Source organism: Xenopus laevis, chromosome 5S (genome assembly GCF_017654675.1).
Source record: "Xenopus laevis strain J_2021 chromosome 5S, Xenopus_laevis_v10.1, whole genome shotgun sequence".
NCBI lineage: Eukaryota > Metazoa > Chordata > Amphibia > Anura > Pipidae > Xenopus > Xenopus laevis.
The window spans coordinates 17,715,015-17,734,169 of NC_054380.1; the positions used below are offsets into that span (position 1 = coordinate 17,715,015).

The 19,155-nt window shown below is 36.2% G+C and overlaps 1 protein-coding gene across 6 annotated transcripts in view; it reads right to left on the bottom strand.

Moving 5' to 3' along the window:
- Positions 1–1,972: 1,972 nt before the first annotated feature.
- bicral.S (BRD4 interacting chromatin remodelling complex associated protein like S homeolog) overlaps positions 1,973–19,155 on the bottom strand; it is a 28,223-nt gene continuing 11,040 nt past the window's right edge. The window contains exons 1-13 of one of the 6 annotated variants that reach the window (XM_041564270.1): positions 16,684–18,960; positions 15,955–16,081; positions 15,618–15,725; positions 13,973–14,021; positions 13,824–13,889; positions 9,977–11,599; positions 9,373–9,469; positions 8,905–8,993; positions 8,059–8,120; positions 6,759–6,904; positions 5,453–5,547; positions 5,034–5,136; positions 1,973–3,697 (exon numbers count right to left, since the gene is read on the bottom strand). In XM_041564270.1, coding sequence (XP_041420204.1) covers positions 2,955–3,697; positions 5,034–5,136; positions 5,453–5,547; positions 6,759–6,904; positions 8,059–8,120; positions 8,905–8,993; positions 9,373–9,469; positions 9,977–11,599; positions 13,824–13,889; positions 13,973–14,021; positions 15,618–15,691 — 3,147 coding nt within the window. In that variant the 5' untranslated portion in view covers positions 15,692–15,725; positions 15,955–16,081; positions 16,684–18,960 and the 3' untranslated portion in view covers positions 1,973–2,954. Of the gene's footprint in view, positions 3,698–5,033; positions 5,137–5,452; positions 5,548–6,758; positions 6,905–8,058; positions 8,121–8,904; positions 8,994–9,372; positions 9,470–9,976; positions 11,600–13,823; positions 13,890–13,972; positions 14,022–15,617; positions 15,726–15,954; positions 18,961–19,155 lie in introns of those variants that run through there. The other 5 variants (XM_041564269.1, XM_041564271.1, XM_018265010.2 and 2 more) reach the window with 5 other exon arrangements.

A 19,155-nucleotide genomic window follows, 5' to 3' on the forward strand; every position in this document is an offset into this window, starting at 1 on the left:
ATGTTAGGAAATGTAGGGGGAAGCCGGGTACTCCAAAAAAAATTGACAGCCTATCACCCTGAAAAATGAAAAGTCGCCAACGTTTTTTGTGACAAAAAAAATTAAACTATTTTTTGAGGAAGTCCTATCTACTCTATTGCACTTCGCCTGGTCTGAGGTGGCGAAGGCAAGAGGTAACATTCAGTAAAATCCGCATCTTAGTGAATTTGCGTAGTTAGTCCATTCACCAGAGCGCAACTTTGCCAGGCGTAAGTGAGCGAAATACCACTAGAGACTATTTCCTTCGCTAGCGAAGTTACGCCTGTGCTTGTTAGTAAATCGGCGAAGTAACGAAATGACGTCACGCTGGCGAATTTTCGCTAATGTTAGTCACTTCCCCTTTAGTAAATCTGCCCCTTAGTAATTTCATTTAAATAAATGCTAGACCTCCCTTGTATAAACTAATGATGATATAGGTTAATTTGAAAAAAAAAACAGCTGATATGTAATTAAATTTGAAATTATGTTGACAAGCCACTCTCCACTTCAGAAAAGTCTTTTAAAAAGAAAAAAATGATGAACATAAGATTGTGCAGAACAGGAGAAGGACAGCTGGTTTGGGACAGCATGGAAGAATACATCTTGTTTCCACCTCTTAAGCTGGCCATAGACGCAAAGATCTGATCGTACGAATCGAGGATTCATACGATTTTCGGACCGTGTGTGGAGAGCCGACATTTGTTGTCCAGCGGAAATCTGTCAGACAGGTTAAAGGATTTCTGTCGCCTGCAGTTAATATCTCTGCGTGTATTGCCAATCGTATGATCTCCAGAGGGAGACTGTCACCATCTTTGGTTGGACATATGATTGCTGTCAGGGGCAGAACATCGGCTGATCTGTTCTTTTGTACTTTATTTGATCGGAATGGTTAGTGGCAGGTTGGGAGATGGGAAAGTCCTTTGCGTCTATGGCCAGCTTTAGGCATCAAAATGATTCAGTCTCTTCTCTTCCACACAAGCAGGTGCTATATTTACATAATACTCTCCTAATGGTGCTTAGTGCTATTGTGCTTTTCCATCAAAAATAAGAGATATTAAAATTTGTGAGTGGCCAGTGAAGCCACTTGGCAAAAAATGAAATCACTAACTTGGGTGTGGCGGCTTTAAAATATTTCATGTAAGTGGCCAGTGAATCCACTTGCCATGAGTGAATAAATAGCTGTGCCTCTTTGTGAGGTTCTGTTTGTCCCCTTGTTATTACAATAGTGCAGGCAGGTACAATAGACAGCTTTTTAAGCTTGTGAATCTTGGCACTATTATTGTGTATCCAGTCCAGTATTTTACAGGTTCTCTATTGGCCACTAACCAGCTTCAGTGCAATGCAATCACATGAAAGTTTATCAAATCTGTTGCCCAGGTGCTTTATGTATTGACTTCTATAAATGTAAGTACAAAAAAAAAATTATAGAAATACAGGATATGTAGGTAATCCTGAGCCCAGGCATCTGAGAATTGCCCGATTGACACATGATCATTTAACAAACCACCATGTTTTTGCACACTTTGAGAACCCTTGAGGCAGGGACCTAATTAAATTACCCCTCAGATCTTTATACCTAGAAGAAAAAAAATGTAATGTAAAAAGGTCAACACATAATTCCTTGTGCAGATTCTACGGCATTTAACTAACTTAGCAAATGAGCATTTATTAATATATTAAAATTGATCAAAAATGATCAAGCATGATAAATGAGCGTGGCCCCCGAAACGTTGCACTTCCGCACTGCAATAAAGCAAGGTTTTTCCTGCAAACAAATGCCTTGAGTGCCGGTAAATTTGTCTTTCTACCTTATAAGCATCTCACCACACTGTTGAAGGGCTCAACCAACAGAACTTTAAAGTGGTGATTAAAACATTGGTTGGTGATAATTTAATTTGAAACGTATACTCTAGACAGATTTATCTACGTAGTGCCAAATAATCCACTGCAGAAGGACAAAGCCCGTAAGTTTAATCATACCAAATGTAAATAGCACAGTGCATACATTGGGTACTATTCAGTATCTAGAAATGGAATGTTAACTTAATCTTTCGCAAGCAGCACCAGCACAATTTTGTCTCTGGGTTTTTGGATTGCTGATAATTATATTTTCTTAAATCATATTTCCAATTGACCTCAGACGTTCAATACCATAGTTAAAAGCTATGGTTGTGGTTACTGAAACTGAATCAGACTTTTATGTTTGCTACTGACGCTTGTTACTAAAAATATGTCCTTACCATCCAACAAGTAATGATAAAACATGAAATACATTAATTGATGTCCATCACCAGAGAGTTGTGGTTCTGTTCTGAGCTGCTGACAAAGGTATTAGAAACAGAAAATTAATTTCCCAGCAAAAGCACAATGTTCAAATATTTCAAAAAAAGGTGCAGTATCTTCACTTTGTGCAAATTATGTGTACAGTGGGCAGCTCAAGCTAAATGGACCAAATTACTACTGTACTATACTGTGGAATGCTATAGAAAAGAATCTCTACTCAATCGTATTCGCTGGCTTCCCAACCCAAGACAATGCAGTGACTTCGACAACCGGAGCTGCGCTCTTGATATCCTTCAAAGGAAATGTAATGGTAACTTTCTATTCACAGCTGCTATTCCTCAACAACAAAGAATTCAAATGAAAAGTGCTTGTATTTGTTGAAGAAGAAAATAATAAAATGAAATGAATTCGATTTTAATTAAATGTATAACAAAAAAAAAAAAAACAACAAAAAAAAAATCGATTTGTAGTTTCATTTCCATCCTGATTGTCTGTGGCAGGCGTGCTCATAACTGTTGAAGCAAAGCAGATGAGCACTAAAATTATGCGTTTAGCAAAGAACCCAACTTTCTCGGGCCTGTTTATGGATGCAGTAACTATTGCTTCTGTCACATTGTATGCAAGTTTTACTTGACAAGATGAAAAATTCTCTCTCAACACTCTAAGATGCTATTTACAGCTGCTTCTAAAACTGAATCTGTTTCTGATACACTTCCTCTGGTATCGGAAAAACTTTTGTCCCCAGAGTTTTCATTGGATGCAGTGGGTGAACTTTTCCAAAATTTGGTCTGTTTTGAATTGCTTCCACAATGCTTGTTCTCTAAGTGCTTTTCACTTAATTTTTGGTCCATCGCATTTGTTTTTGAACTGTGCATTAAGCTTTTCACATTTGGATCCGTTTGACCTAAGATGCTTGGTTTATCATTTTGTGCAGATGGTCCTGGAGTTGAGACTTGGGGACACTTCTCTTCTGCTGCTTCCATGGTTCCTTCAAAAGTAAGCTTAGCTCTTTTAAGACCTTTAGAATTGTCAGTTGACACTTTACATAATCCTGAGGGACGCTGGCTGCATCCATCACCAAGCAAGGTCTTCTCTCTATATATATTTAGTTGATGTTTCCTTGGAGAAGCACCTATTTTATTTAACTTCCCATCGTTACACACCTCCTCTTTTTTCAGTGAAGAAGCATTAGGCATCTGTGATTTTATATTGTGAGACACAAGGCAAATGGAGTCATTTTTGCTGGATTCAGTTAAATCTGTTTGGTCTTTTTTATCTCTAACCTTTTGAGATGGATCTGCAACAGTTTCGTTGGAATCAAGATCAGTAAGTAGCTTTTCAACCATAGATTCTTGTTGATATTTGGATGAGCAACAAAATTCTGCCAAGTAGCCATCTACAAACAAAGCATAAGGCTATCAAACCAACAGTCTAATGTTAAATAAAAAACATTGCTGCAAGTGATTTATCAATGTTTGAATTTTTGTTTATTAATCACAAAAAACTTAATGTAAAATGTCGGCATCTAAAAGCTTGTGAGTTCATGTAATTATCCACAGTTATCCTAGGCAAAATTCAAGCTATTTTTAATTTAAGTTTTTCAGGTTTTTTTTTTTAACTTATAAACTCACAAAATTTGAGTTTTTTTAGGTTGTATTAGCTGACAAACTCACAAAATTAGTTTGAGTTTGTGAGCTTGTAAGTTTAGAGGAGGTAGAAAAAAACTTTACAAACTTGTTTTTCATAAATAAGCCCATTAATGTATCTGATGCTTAGAAAGCATTTAGAGCTTTAGGAGAACAATATTTTAAAGTCTCACTGATTAAGTGCCTAGGAAATACTTTATTATAAAGTGCTGCTGAAGAGACTTGGGTCAGACTGTTCTATCAGGGTACAAGCAGTTATTGGACAATGTCTCTAATGTGTCTGACAAATTATTTCCTATTATTTCGTAAGGTAACATGCATGTTTCTGAAAGCACAGTTGGCCACAGGGACATAAAGGAATATTAATCCTTTGAGTGAAAGGAGAAACTTCTAATTTTTGGCTTTAAAGAATTCATATGTGTGTAACATGAGGCATGTGAATACATTTGTTTTAAGAATGGTTTTCCGTTATTGCATTGCCTTCCCATCATTTGGTGTCCCCTTCTGCATCTCCTATTCTTTGAATCCAAGTGGAGCACTGCTGCTCCCTAAAGAGGATTTTGTTGGGGCGGGCAGTGCAAGAAGGAACCCATCCCACTACAGTTGAAAAATCACAAAGAAAAATGTCCTTAAGGGAACATAACTATGAGATTAGAGGTGGAAGTAGAAAATTAAATTGTTCCACCTCAAGACTGTGAGCCAGGAAAAGGGCTCAATAATAAAGGAGTGCAAATAAGAGGCACAATTCACCATTTTTTCTACCAACAATGTATTATTTTATCACAGAATTACAGCATAATTGCACTTAACACAAAAAGTTTGGAGCAAATGGCAGAGGTGCAAATATGTTTGGTAGTTTCTAAATTGCAATATGATGACATGAAGATGAGACATAGGTATGCACATATATGCCCTGCAATTTAACTGGCACAACTGTTTTTTTTCTGGTCAGGCAACATAAAAGTTTACCTAAGAACCTTAAAGGAGAATTCAACCCTTTAACAAAATACCCTGTGGCCATTTTTAGGAGGAAAGGTGTATTGTATTGTAGGTTTAAAGGTTCTTTAAGTTAATATTTCAGCTCACCTGGGTCAACAAGTGCACATCTTTTCTCACATGTTAAGGTAGCTCTTTCTTCCTGATTAAATATTCTGTCCAACATCACAACTTCTGCCGAAGGATTTATCCTCTGTAAAATAGAAAATTAGACCAATCACATTTAGAACTAAAATGTATTTTTGTAAAATGAGACAAGTTAACATTTGTACTACTGAAACCCTCTCACACAACTTCAGGTTCCAAAATTCAGTGCCTGAAGTCCTTCGTTGGGGGGGCAGCCTCATATGGCATAAGGCTGCTATGGCCACTATTTCTTATTGAAATCATTTTATAAAAGGGTTTTCCTGAGGTGAGTGTCACGGACAGGACCCTAATATAACATATATATATATATATATCAGTTTGCTTTCCAGTTTCATAAAATATATGAAGTTCAGCTTACATACCATTGCATCTTCTAACAGCAACAAGCGATACTTGTTTAGCATTGACTGTGTCTTCTTTAAAAGGTGTATTGAGGCTGACTCAAATTCATTGTCAACTGAAACAAATACAATAAATTAAATACAGTATACATGTTTGATCTATATATGTATATATTTGTTGGTATAAAACCCTTTATTGAGCAGGGAATGCTTGGTCCTGTAAATGACTGGTTTATCAGCCCACCCATTAAGCTAATGCAGCTTAGTGTTTGAAAGTTACCCCTAAATATGCAAATTGGGTAAGGTGATATCACATCTGGCTTAAAGCAACAGTGACTATATACTGTTGCTGTGTAGCACATGGTTCAATAAATGAAAATAAAGATAGCAAGCCCCAATGAATACTTAGCAACATAACATCCACAACCCCTCATCCCCTACTCTACCAACAGCCTGAGAACTTCTTCAGAATGAGAAATGCTAGAATGTACCAGTAAGATTCATACCCCCATATGTAATAAAAGGTGCTAAGTTTGCCCTGGAGCAGTAACTCATAGCAACCAATCGGCAGGTAGAATTTCCTGGTCACCTGTTTAACAGCAAACATCTTATTGGTTGCTATGGGTTACTGCCCCTGGGCAAACTTAGTGCCTTTTATTACATATGGGGGATAGAGTGTAAAACTTTAGTAGAAACCATAGATACAGGACCTTCTATTATGACTTGTCCTTTCTTAATTCATCTGCTCCCTTTACTTCTTATTATATTTAATCATCTTAACTGATCTATCTTTTACTTCTCCTGCACCCATATATCTCTATGGTTTATCTCTATCCCCCACAACTGTTTGGTTTTATTCTACCTCTACCAACCTCATCATTATCTTGAATATTTCCAATGTCCTCTCAGTATTTCTCTCTACTCCCTCTATTCACTGTTCCTTCTCTAGTCTTCTTTTTCCTATATTTCCATTTCCTTTCCTTGTTCTCTCATCCCCTCTGTTTTTTATTCCTTTTCTCTGCCCCTTCGTATTTCCTTCCCTTGTCAGCATAGTACCTTAAGTTGCAGAGACCATAAGGTTATATTCCATCTTAACCACTTTCCAGCAAGACATCAGGATGTCTTGGGACCTAAAGGATTTCACTGGATTTCTGATAAAGCCCTAGTTCAGGAGCATACCATACCATACCATGACATGATAGGAAGGCTGGTTCATGCAGCTATCAAGGTTAATGTCAAACCATAATCCTGGCAGATGTTTAAATCAACTTTAAAACAAAGTTGGTTTATCAAAACATTTCCAAATGTGTTTATTGAATGAAAATACCTTTTTTCAAATCTTCATCTGTTGGAAGTGATCCCTGGAACACATGGTATGGGAGAAGTCTTTCAGCAGCATTATTTAAAGACCCAAATGGGGTTTTATCTAGAAAAACAGCATGTTCTTGATCCTTATGTAACCGCTGAAGAATTCTAAACAAAACAAAATAGGTGTAAAGTAAGTTACCATCACAAGATGAAACTAGATATATTCTTTGAATACGATATCTCCTTCATCCCAACATCTCCTTTATTGTTGTCAACCACAAGTTATTCTTGCAATTAGTGAGAGTTATGGGCAATTAATTTATCTGGATACTGAAAGGCACATTTATCAATGGTCAAATTTAAAATTCATGTGAGTTTTTTTTTTAACTCTAATAAATTTCAATATACTCGAAAATTCGATTGGGGGTTATCTAATAAAAAATCGCACATCTTAAACTTGAACTAATATTACCGACTTGAAAACTCGAGGCTAGGGTTTGATATATCTCGAAATTCCAATTAAATTCGAATCTAGTTTGGATAATTCACAATTGTAATTTGAGAGTTTTCACTACAACAAATTTTCAAAAATTCAAATTTTAAATTCAACCCTTAATAAAATAAATAGAAAATTGCCCGAAGGGATGGCAGAAGACCCAAAGATTAACAAAACGCCGGAAGATGGCGCCGCGAGCTCCGCTAACTCTGCAACGAAGGGTAATTACAGGCTATGGGGCAGTTACAGGTGTTAACACCTCTGCAGGAGGGGGAGCAGGCAGGGGGGAGGGTAGGGGTTTTTATTACTTGGGGGGGTTAAATTCTCCTTAAAGTAGGAAATGGCTTGAACATGATTAGGCTTGATATGAAATATGATGCTACAGACCCTGGACAGCTCCAGTGGCTACTCATTTTGACTCTGAACAAATAATTTAATGTCCTGCTGCCCTGGCATACTTAATGCACATATCATAGCTGCCTTCATTGCTATAAGGGCAGAGACACACGCTGCGATTCAGGGAGATTAATCGCCCGGAGACAAATCTCCTCTTCTTCAGGGCGATTAATCTTCTGAAACTGCCTTCCTGCCAGCTAGAGTGTAAAATTGCTGGAGGGATGGCACTCCGATCACTTGTTTTCCAAAGTCGCCCGAAAGTTTCCTCGTAACTGTTTAACTTATATAAATCCATTACTGAACATCTATATATTGAGCCCGGCTGCATTAAATCTGTTAATATGATAAAATACCCTATACTTACAGCTAAAATTCTACTGTTGATTAATGTGGAAATCCACAATTACAAATACAGGAATCAACTCACAAAGATGCTTTTCTAAGTTGCCTAGGACCAGACATCTCCATTCTTCCTGAACATCCACCAACCTTAAATTAATAAAATCTGAATTAACATTTTTTAAATTAAACGTTGTTTTTAAAACACACATCATCTACACATAACAGGCCAATATGAGTCACAAAACCTCCCAAACAAATTAATATAAAATTACTCAGACTGCTGTTCAAAAACGTTTGCAATTTACAGTAATTATTTTGAATGTATTTAATTTTTTACTTGATTTCAAGATATGAGCAATTTTTACACTGCCAATATAATAGAATTTAGGAAACACTGCCACCTGTCACTCAGATCTGCCGACCAGGCTCCAGGCTACGTAAGGGAGAAAATTTCAGAAAAAGAGCTGAACTGAAATTATGTTGCTCTGCTTGGAAACACCAGAGAAACATCACACCTCCGAAGGGTTTGATTGTCTTCTTCTGTAGTTATATTTCATAATATTAGCAGGCACATGCCTAAAGCACAAAGGCAAAGAGAGCACTGGGCATGTACCTCTTCCATCCACTTCCCTATTCCGGGCAATCTTCCCCACAGTGAACATAGTATATGCTCTCTGAGACACCCCCATGTGACATCAACGTGCTAAGGAGTATGTTCACGCGTGATGTCAGCGTGTGATGAAGCGCACGCAGGAGGGGCCATGGTGGCCAGCCGGCGAACTCTGTCCGAACTTTTTTACATTCATTTGTTGTGAGGGTTTACATTTCCTATAATAAACACGGTACTGCCCTGGGCAACAGGAGGATGAATGTAAATAACCAGACTTTTTTAATACAGGAATATGCATGCCATTAAGATTAAATTCCTAACCTCCACAGGCCGCAGTTGTGTCTCAGCAATACTTTCTTGTGGTCGTGCTGTAGATACAGTGTGCAACTGTTTGCTTCCAGAGTTGTGACCTGTGAGATATATTTATTATCCATTTATCACCATGTATTATTAATGTAGAATTAAATTAAACGACTTTATTGACAGCATAACTATTAATAAAATTCTTATTATTATTATTATACTTCATGGGAAATATATTAAATGCCTAAGAACATGGCTTTTTTTCCAAATACAGAGTATTTCCATAATTTGGATCATCAAGGTTTATAGAGGCGCACATTACATTTTCTCTGCTAGTGTGTCTACGCCAATCTGCTCCTGCCCACACCTTTTTTGTGTGCTTTGACAGGCATTGCATTTGAAAACAAAACTACTTTACATATTATAACACAACATATTCAGACACAGTATGAAGACAGTATGCCTCAAAGTGAAAGCTGTTTTCACCTGCAAGTGTAGTGGTGCACAGCTGGTGTTGTCTGCTGTTTTCCTGGGTATTCAGTGATGAAACAGAATACACCTGGTCCACAACTTCTTTCTGGGCCTGAGATATTAGAAGAAAAGGACAGAAATCTTAATCCTGGGAAAACCATGTGAATATACTTCATAGGGCGCATTCACCAAGGCACAGTGAGCAGTCAGTATGTTATATTCCAACAATGCACAGGTTTTTTCCTAAAATTACAGCATTATAGCATACACAAATGGGTGATTCTCTTGACAAAACTTGTTGTGTGACCCTATGAATAAAATCTGGTTAAATTGCCACAACTGGTGACAAAGGGCACTACAAATAAATAATTATTACATCTATTTTATTACCTGCTCTCTGCAATACCTTCAATGTTCAACTTCTTTGTTTTATAAACACTGAAATGGTTTAAGGAGCTTTATCTGATTCTTAATATGCAGAGCAACTCCATCATGCTTCTTTCCTACTTTTATTACAAATCAAGGACCAGCCAAACAAAAACAGTTAAGTCTCTAATTTGCACTCAAATTCAAAATGTTGAAAAAGATTTTATCTCATCAAAAGAAAATTGCATCATACCTGTCCACAGGAAAATGTATGTTGAGATCCAGATGTGGAGTTAAAAATGTTCGCAGGCTGGTCTGTTGATGCTTGAACGTGAGCTTCACTTATTCCAGAATGGCTTCTACTTTGTTGCTGATCTCCAGTAAAATGTTCACCTCCTGTAGATGTGTGAAATGATGGTCCCATGCTCTGAAGAACTGTTCCAGAACTTAACACAGTAAAATGACTTGAAGAAGACATGTTGGGGTTGCTATGTGGCAAAGATGAAAAAGTTGATCTACTCTGAGTATTATTACTCGGACTCGGTGACAAATGTAAAACTGTAGGTGACACTTGTGACATCTGTCCTCCAACAATATGAGACGTTCCATGATTTACAATAAATTGTCCATTGTGTCCAGCAAATGTCTGGCCAGAAATAAGCTGCACAGCTGTACCTTGACTGTTTAACATTTGTCCAGAATATGGCTGACTAGGCCTAACCATATTAGCTATGTTTCTGCTAAGCATTACATGGTCTGCAGATACTTGATGAGGACCAAGTTGGGCTGTCTGAGTCTGTACAAGTTGTGTATTTATGGACTGAATGTGTTGGACTGGATTAGAATTTACAGAAAGACCTGCAGGTATAACAAACTGATTGGTATGTCCATGTGCTTGACCCATTGGAGAATGGATAACAATGCTGCTTCCAGGCTGTTGACCTATTGGCTTATGATGGCCCTGTTGATGAATAGGCAGCTGCTGGCTAACTGCTGAGTTTTGTGGGGAATTTGCAGAAGAATGATGCACATGATGTTGTTGCATACCTAAATGATTCACATTATATGGTATCTGTCCAGCTTGTATTGGCTTTGGCTGAATGTTTATAGGCATTTTATTAGCATTAGGGACAGAGCCTCTGTGTATAATAATGTTGTGAACAGGTAAAGAAGTTTGGAAGTTACTTCCACAAGACGGCACTGTGACAGGATGCCCTGCTGGGCTGGAATCTGGGCTTCCAAACATTGCGTTTCCATTATGTCTAACAAATGATCCCCCACTAGAATTTGAGGGGATTTGTTGTCCACTTTTGAGTATTATTTGTGATCCATCTATGTTGTTAATAGCCATCACTGGAGGCTGATTATTAATAGAACCGATTAAATGAATCTGCCCAGAAGAATTTTGGTTACTACTGGGCATATGTTGGCTAGGAATAATTCCTACATGTTGCATAAAACCGTGTTGAACACCGACTGTATTGCTTACAAATGATGTGCCTACTTGCTGCTGCACAAGAGGCATATGTGTCACTCCTACTGAATGCACTGTTTGACCTGAGTAATTAGGGATACTTGTAGCCTGAGCAAAGGATGAGGATGAATGAGAGTGAACTGAAGCAGTTGCAAACTGTTGGCTGGAGACTACACTGCTATCTAAATAAGCCTCTTCTGCCAATGTCTGTTCTGTGATATTGGCCACTTGCAGTGATTTTTGAAGAATATCAAAGGGTTGGTCTTCATTGATATCATGAATAGGGGAAGTTTCAAGTTCATCATCAAGAAAATGAAGACTACTTAAAGGCTGTAATCCATCATTATGGCCTTCTGCTGATTGGTTATGTACACCTCTGATTGATGATTTCGAATCAGCATGCTATTAATTAAAAAAATATTAAGCATAAACATCTATTAAAATTAATAAACAAAATCTAAAATTTCTATAAACATCAGATCATGTACTGTAGCACACATTTTACACCATAAGAAACACTGAACAGGTATAAACTAAATCAAGTTTACTTCAGGGATTTTCATCTTTCCACTGAAAGGGAGAGTAGAATTCTAATTTTAACATTTCAGTAAAAAAATAATGATTTTGCTTGAGATCAAGGTTGGACTGTCCCACTAGGATTTCATCCAGACTGCATCTTCACCATCTTCATCACCTCCATGGTTGAGACCAAAATGAGACAAGAAACTGGACAATACATTGCCCTGACTCAAGCTATGGGTCATGACCCAAAAATGGATCACCATGTTGTTTATGGTGGGTCCCCACACAGAAGTAAAACTTCTTTATACATTAGTAAATAAAAAGTAAAACAAGATAAATAAACGTAAAGCAAATCTTCAGTGGCAAAACTAATTTTTAGTTTTCTTTTTCTGGATCCATTGGAGAGAAAGATGTCCTAACTGTATCTAGCGTTTGCTAGATACAGTAACACTATGATACTCAACTAGAATGTTAGTAGTAAATAGTAAATGTAATGTTAGTAGTAAATATTGCCTTCCAACAATAAGAGAGATTAAATTATTTATTTGACAGCTAAAAAAGCAAACCAATGATCCAGCTTGTAATGTTTTGTATTTCTTTCAATAACTAGAACTATTATGTACCATAGCTACCAGCTATCCTTATTTTGGCATAAACATTGCAGATATCCGGGAAAGGCCTTTTCAGAGTTGTGAGGGAGCGTTCATAAACTTTTGGAGGTATACTGTAATGTAATAAAAGCTGCAAAGTTTGCCTAGGACTAATAGCCATCTATCAGATGTTTTTTTTATGAAAGAACTAATCAACAAATGCTACTTGCAGATATGTTGCTAAGTGTTACTAGACCAGTAGCAAATTTTGTACCTTTTATGACATTACTCCACAATACTTCTTATATTGCTACATAAAGGTCATCCACATGAATAGGCCACATAGAAGGGTAGCTATGTTAGGATTATGTTCTTTGATTTCTCAAGTGCTTTTAACACCTTACATCCTGCTTTTCTTGGGCCTAAACGTCTACAAATGAAGGTTGATGCTCACTTAGTGGCCTGGATTATTAATTATCTAACCAGTAGGCCCCAATATGTAAAAAAGTCAGGTATTATGTCTGACTCTGTACTTTGTAGTTCGGGTGTACCACAGGGGACAGTTTTATCTCCTTTTCTGTTTACAATATTTACTTCTGATTTTAGGTATTCTTCACAATTAAGTTACCTACAAAAGTTTTCAGACTAATCTGTAATTGTGGCCAGTATCAGAGGGGGGCAGGATGCTGAATATAGAAGTGTAACTGAGTTTTGTAGGGTGGTGTGCTATAAACTGCCAAAACTAAGGAGTTAGTAGTGGATTTTAGAAAGTTAAGAACTGATCTTCAACCAGTCTATATAAATGGGGTTGTTGTAGATGTGGTAAAGGAATATAAATAACTAGGTATTTTTATTGATAATAGGTTGGACTGGACCAAAAACACAGAGGTACTTTATAGGAAGATCATTCAATGTTTGCAAGGAAATGATGCTAATGTTCTATCATTCTGTGGTAGCTATTGTTATGTTTTTTTGTGTGTTGTGCTGGGGAAGTCGACTGAAGGTAGCTGATGTAAATAGACTCAATTATTGATTAGGAGGGTAGGTTCTGTTTAAGGTATGAGATAAGAAACCTTAGAAATGGTTTTAGAGAAGAAGATGTTGTCTAAATTAATGAGTATTTTCAGAAATGATTCTCATCCTTTACATGAAAGTCATATCGTAGCTCCTATAGTGATCTATTGATTTTACCCAGATGTATTACTGATTGTTATAAGAGATCTTTTTTTACCTGCAGCTGTTGCTGTTTTTAATTCTCGTTATTTATGATATGTAATATATTATGATGTAATTATGTATAATATGTGTGTTTTTGTGTGATTGTATGTTAAATAAGTAAACTCTAGCATAAAAATTTTCCCTCTGGATTAATAAAGTTTTTATCTATCTATCTATCTATCTATCTATCTATCTATCTATCTATCTATCTATCTATCTATCTAGTGTTAGTTTTAATGCAACAGAAACATATTGATGCCCATAATGTTACTAGTACTATCCATGCTGATACTTACACTAGCACTGTTGAATATGGAATTTGTGTTAGGAGCAGAAAGAGATGTACTTGTAAGTTCATCAGCCTGTAAAGTAGGAAGTGATCATTTTTAAGAAATTCAATTAGTAAAACAATTTTTGCTGCCAAATGTGTAATAAAAACACTTACAGTTTTACTTACAGATCCATGCCAAAAGAAATTCAGTTCTTGGGTGTCACTTAAAAAAATAATATAAAGAACAAATGTTTTACAAAATATTAAGATTTAATTAGAGCAGGGCTGTCCAACTGGCAGCCCGCAACACACACAACACTCATCACAGCTTTGTTGCAGACCACTGTAGCATAGGTAAAAGCAGAGGTCAGATGTTAGGATAAAAAGTAGCCACAACAGAGAAGGCAGCAAAAAGAAATAGTAGCATACTGTAATCTAAAGTGAAAATAAACTCACTGACATAGCACAAGATCCAGGAACATCAAAACTCACAAATTCGAATTTAAAATTGAATGTGAGATTTATCGCACCTCGACCCTGCAAACAGTTCTAATTCGAATATTCAGCACCTAAATCCTGCCAAGTTCATTTACAAGTCAATGGCACAGGTCCGTTGAACCATTTGAATATGTTAATTGCCCTCCTGACATTCAAGTTTTTTTTTCAGAGGAAAACCCGATTCGAATTTGATTTGAATTTTCAGGTCAGGACTATTCGATCGAATATTAGACGTTTAAGTTTTTTCATAAATAACCTCCCATTCAAGTTGTGAGTACATTCGAATTTTGGCAGAAGATTTATACAAATAAGCAGCGTCAGTCAATTCTGAAGTGCTTCTACTAGAACATGAAAATATTTAGGTGGAGGAATAGTTTAGCATCCAACTCACTCCACACTAAAGTGTATTTTCAGTTCCACTGCATTTCCAATCATGTCTCACTCTAACACACAGCATCCTAAGAATTTGGGGGCTCCACCTCACAACACACCAAGCCTCCAAGCCTTGCATCCCTTCGCCTGGGAGAGACCCAACTTTGGTTTTTAAATAATAAAAGATTGCTTTGACAAGTGAAACTGTTAAACTTTTTGTCAAGATTATGCGTAATCAGTTGAGTGGGATAATGGGCAGGCTAATTCATCAAATCAAATGAGATTAAACTCCTAAAACTTCTATATGTCCCCAAGAGCTATAGTATGAAATATGGGCTATATTGCAAAGCAAAAACACAGTGGAACAGAGTTGCCCTTAAAGCACTGGAACTTTGGCACATTATTATAAGAATATAGTGCATGGCCCAGTTTCAAGGGTTATTTTTTTTACCTTTGCAGTGGTTCTAGTCCTTGAGTCAGATCTCTACATCCATGTACACAAGAACAATATGATGTGGAAGCATTTTTAACACACATAATAAAATAATATGTATTTTAAAGACTTTTGAATATAACATTCAGATATGGGACCTGTTATCCAGAATGCTGGGGACCTGAGGTTTTCCAGTTAATGGATCTTTCTGTAATTTGTATCCTCATACCTTAAGTCTACTAGAAAATCATGTAAACATTAAATTAACCCAATAGGCTGGTTTTGCTTCTAATAAGGATTAATAATATCTTAGTTGGGATCAAGTACAATGTACTGTTTTATTAATTACAGAGAAGGGGGAATCATTTTAAAATGTTTTGGATAAAATGGAGTCTATTGGAGAAGGCATTTCTGTAATTTGGAGCTTTCTGGTTAACGGGTTTCCAGATAATGGATCCCATACCTGTATTATGTAAAATAATTATTTCACAAGTAAAATTCTAAATGTGAACTTACCCAATAAAATCAAGAAGACCGGAGTCATCATCCATGTTAGCTGCACAGAAAAGACAACTTTGTTTAAATACCATCCAATCTTCAGTGTCACACTCTGCTTATCTTTCACTGTAAATTCAACAATCATAAATACACAAGATCTGAACGTCAAGGTAAAATAAAGAGTTGAAAAGTCAAACAAAAAATGAATGCAATTTTCTGTATCTAATGAAAAATGAAGTGGTTGTAAAAACAGCCTGGCTTGTTTCCAAAAAAAACTACATTCTTTATTATCTTTATTAGTGTTTACATTTATCGTCAGCTACATTAATTTTCATGCACTAATTCCAGAAAGTACCTTATGTTTCAGTTTTAACAAATCTTCTGTTATTTCCACCTATAGGTGACTCCATGTTCCAATAATTCAAACCAGTCCATTGTGATTAAAAATAACTTGCAACACGACCAGAATGTAGCATTTTTGCCTAAAAGAAAAAAAATGTTCACACTTTATACACGCATTATATTTCTCAATATTCTAATTTAACTCTTTAAATTATGAAGAGATGGGTGAATTAAGATTTAGAAAAAAGGCAAATTTATTAAAATCTTAATTAAAGGAATTTTGATGAGCTTTTTTCAAACTGAAAAAATATCAAACTCAGATTCCTAAAAATCTCGATTGCTAGCTTATTTATGGAAGAACTTGAATAGCAAAAACTTGATCGCATTAAATTGTGCACTAAAATCACATTATATCTCCAAAACCGTGATTTTTTTAAACAACTAGATTCTTAAAATAGCTTGAATATTGGAAATACAACTCTCATTGAATTCTACAAACGCTTGCTGATTTTTAGCTGCCCAATTTTTTTTGAGTCTTTAAATTCTGTTTCCTTGATAAAGCTCAAAAATTTAAGATTGCAGAAATGAATTATAAAATCACGGTCATGGTTTTTTTTGCCAAAAAATGCGAATCACATAAAAAATGTTGTCTTGAATTTTGAGAAATATGCCCCCTAATGTTTGTTAGCCCTCAGCATAGATACCTGTTTATATTTTCTGTAACTTTTTGTCATGTATGTACCTTTTTCATTACCAATGTACATTATATGCTCCAAACAAAAGTCGTATGGCACGTGCTGGTGAAGAAGCGCCGTTATAAAGCCTATTAGCATTAATGAAAAAAAGCAGTGAATAAAGCACAAATGCAAATATATTTGTGAATATTCTTTGGAACCTCAAATAATTAAATAGTATTTATTAAAGAAAAAACCTGTGAACATTTTTGGCACAGTTCAATAGAAGTCAACGGAAATAATCTATAAAGTATTTATATATATATTCCTGGTGCCTCATTGAAAATGAATGAAACCATGTGATTCTCACGGGGTGGGATTTCTTTGTATGAAAAAACATGCACAAGAATATTCTGTTGTGTCTTTGTTGCAGTTTTTTTTTTTTTTTGGACACACATTTTTCCCCCTCATCTCAAAAAATTACTAATTAGTCCTCTTATATTTGGAGACAGTCTTCCTTTATCAAAGATAAAGTTACACGGGTCACATCCTAGTTGAAAATCTCTGTCAATGAAATAGGGATTTAGAAAACCCTTGATTTTAGGTTTTGGCCAAATACTGAATACACCACAAAGGGTTAACCTGAATCCCAAAGTGAATCCAAATACGAATTTGTTTATGCAGATGAGCAAAATTCCTCCAAAAATTATCACCTACAATAAATCAGTTGTATAAATTCATGCAATATTATGCTTCAGATTGGGTTTAGCCAGGAACTCAGGATTCAGCCAAATCCAGATCCTGCAAAACAGGCTGTTAAGATGATGTCTACTAATTAAATTGGATTTTTTTGCAAAATTTTAATCAATCAAGGCAATCGTTTCAGTCAGATTATTTATCTTTACAACATATTGAGCAGCACATCACACATATTATACATTATTCATTCGCCCATTGGAATTTATAGTTTAAGGTCCCTATTGCTTTCACACACACTATGGTAATTTACCTAACTTGCATATTTTTGGAGTGTTGAAGGAATCTGGAGTACTGGAGGAAACCCACACAAGCACTGGGAGAACATACAAACTTTGCAGATAACACACTGGCTGGAACTGAACCTACCACCCAAGCACTGCAAGCCAGCTAACACATTTGTTAACATATGCAAACAAATAAAGACCAGTGCACTTGTGTTTTATATGTTTTTCACCTCCTTTCCTCCTTTTGTAGCTTTCTGTCATATCAGGTTCTCATGTAAGCCTAGTGAATACAACATGCGGAATCTTATTGATTAAACCCTGTGACTGAGAGAATTAATTCTCTCAGACTTCCATACTAACATCCCTCATTCATTTTGAAATTTGTTTTGAGTCTGTATATCCCATGTTAAAAATATTAAGAACTATTTAGCATTCAGTAATGCTGTGAGATAGTACATGAAATATATATGGCTTTTAGTTGAGCCAGCAGAAACAAAGCCATCTGAGTCTGGGTTGATGTTGACATTAATCAACTAAGACAGTATTTGAAAGTGTTTAAACACTACTGTACCCAAGAGTGGTTATGTGTTTTATATGTTTCCCTGTCTGTGCAAACTTTAAAACACGAAGGAGGGAAATTAGGAACACATGAAGGCTATAATATTAGTTTTATTGTGTACGCAATGATCTTAAATACTAATACAGGGGTAGATTTTGAGTGCTGCAGTCCAGATTTTACCCCACCCAGTTTCACATATTGCAAATCAGTTTCCTAGATGCCTGCGGAATCCAGGTCTACTTCCATTAACTGTGAGTATAGTTGAGAGATTATCCCAGTGGTCAGTTCAGGTTTTTAAGGAGAGCTTCAATGGGGGGACCCTTCTGGGATTGGATGCAAAAGATATTGTGCTATGTAAAAATTGGTTATTTGGCAGTAATGAAAAAATTCAGATGGGAGATACAGTATGATCATTTTCTTTCAGGACTGTATAAGACTTTATACCTCTCGGTGTAAGTAAATCACATAATCTGTGAAATTAATGTTTGATCCACCAAGAGTAAAGGTGGCCATACATGTTACAATTACAATCTTTCCCATTGGTCATACGAAAGATCTTTCGTCCACTCTACTAACGTTAAGAGCTGAACCTTCAGATATGCAGGTAAAAACAAAAATAATTCTTTAGCTCTATCTGATGATTCAGCATTAACGTTACAATGTTCGGGAACCTTCAAAGGTGTCAGATCAAAATTTTCAGTCCTGCCCGATTAATGAGACAACTGTATTAAATGAGAAGGAAAGTCATTAACCACTTGGGGGTGCCAAATGTTAGACACCCTCAAGTGAATGTATTTACCTACCTGAAACCCGGGGCCGGTGCTCCTATCAGCAGAAAACTGCACCAGCCCGGGGTTATTCCAGCGAGCATCACGGAGCGCTTCTCTTCCTTCTCCTTTAATTGACTTATTCTTGCAAGTATTCGAGTTTAGTTATGTGTCCAAGCCAAGAAATTTGGAAAGTTGAGGAACATTTTAATAGGAATTTAAATGTAGAAC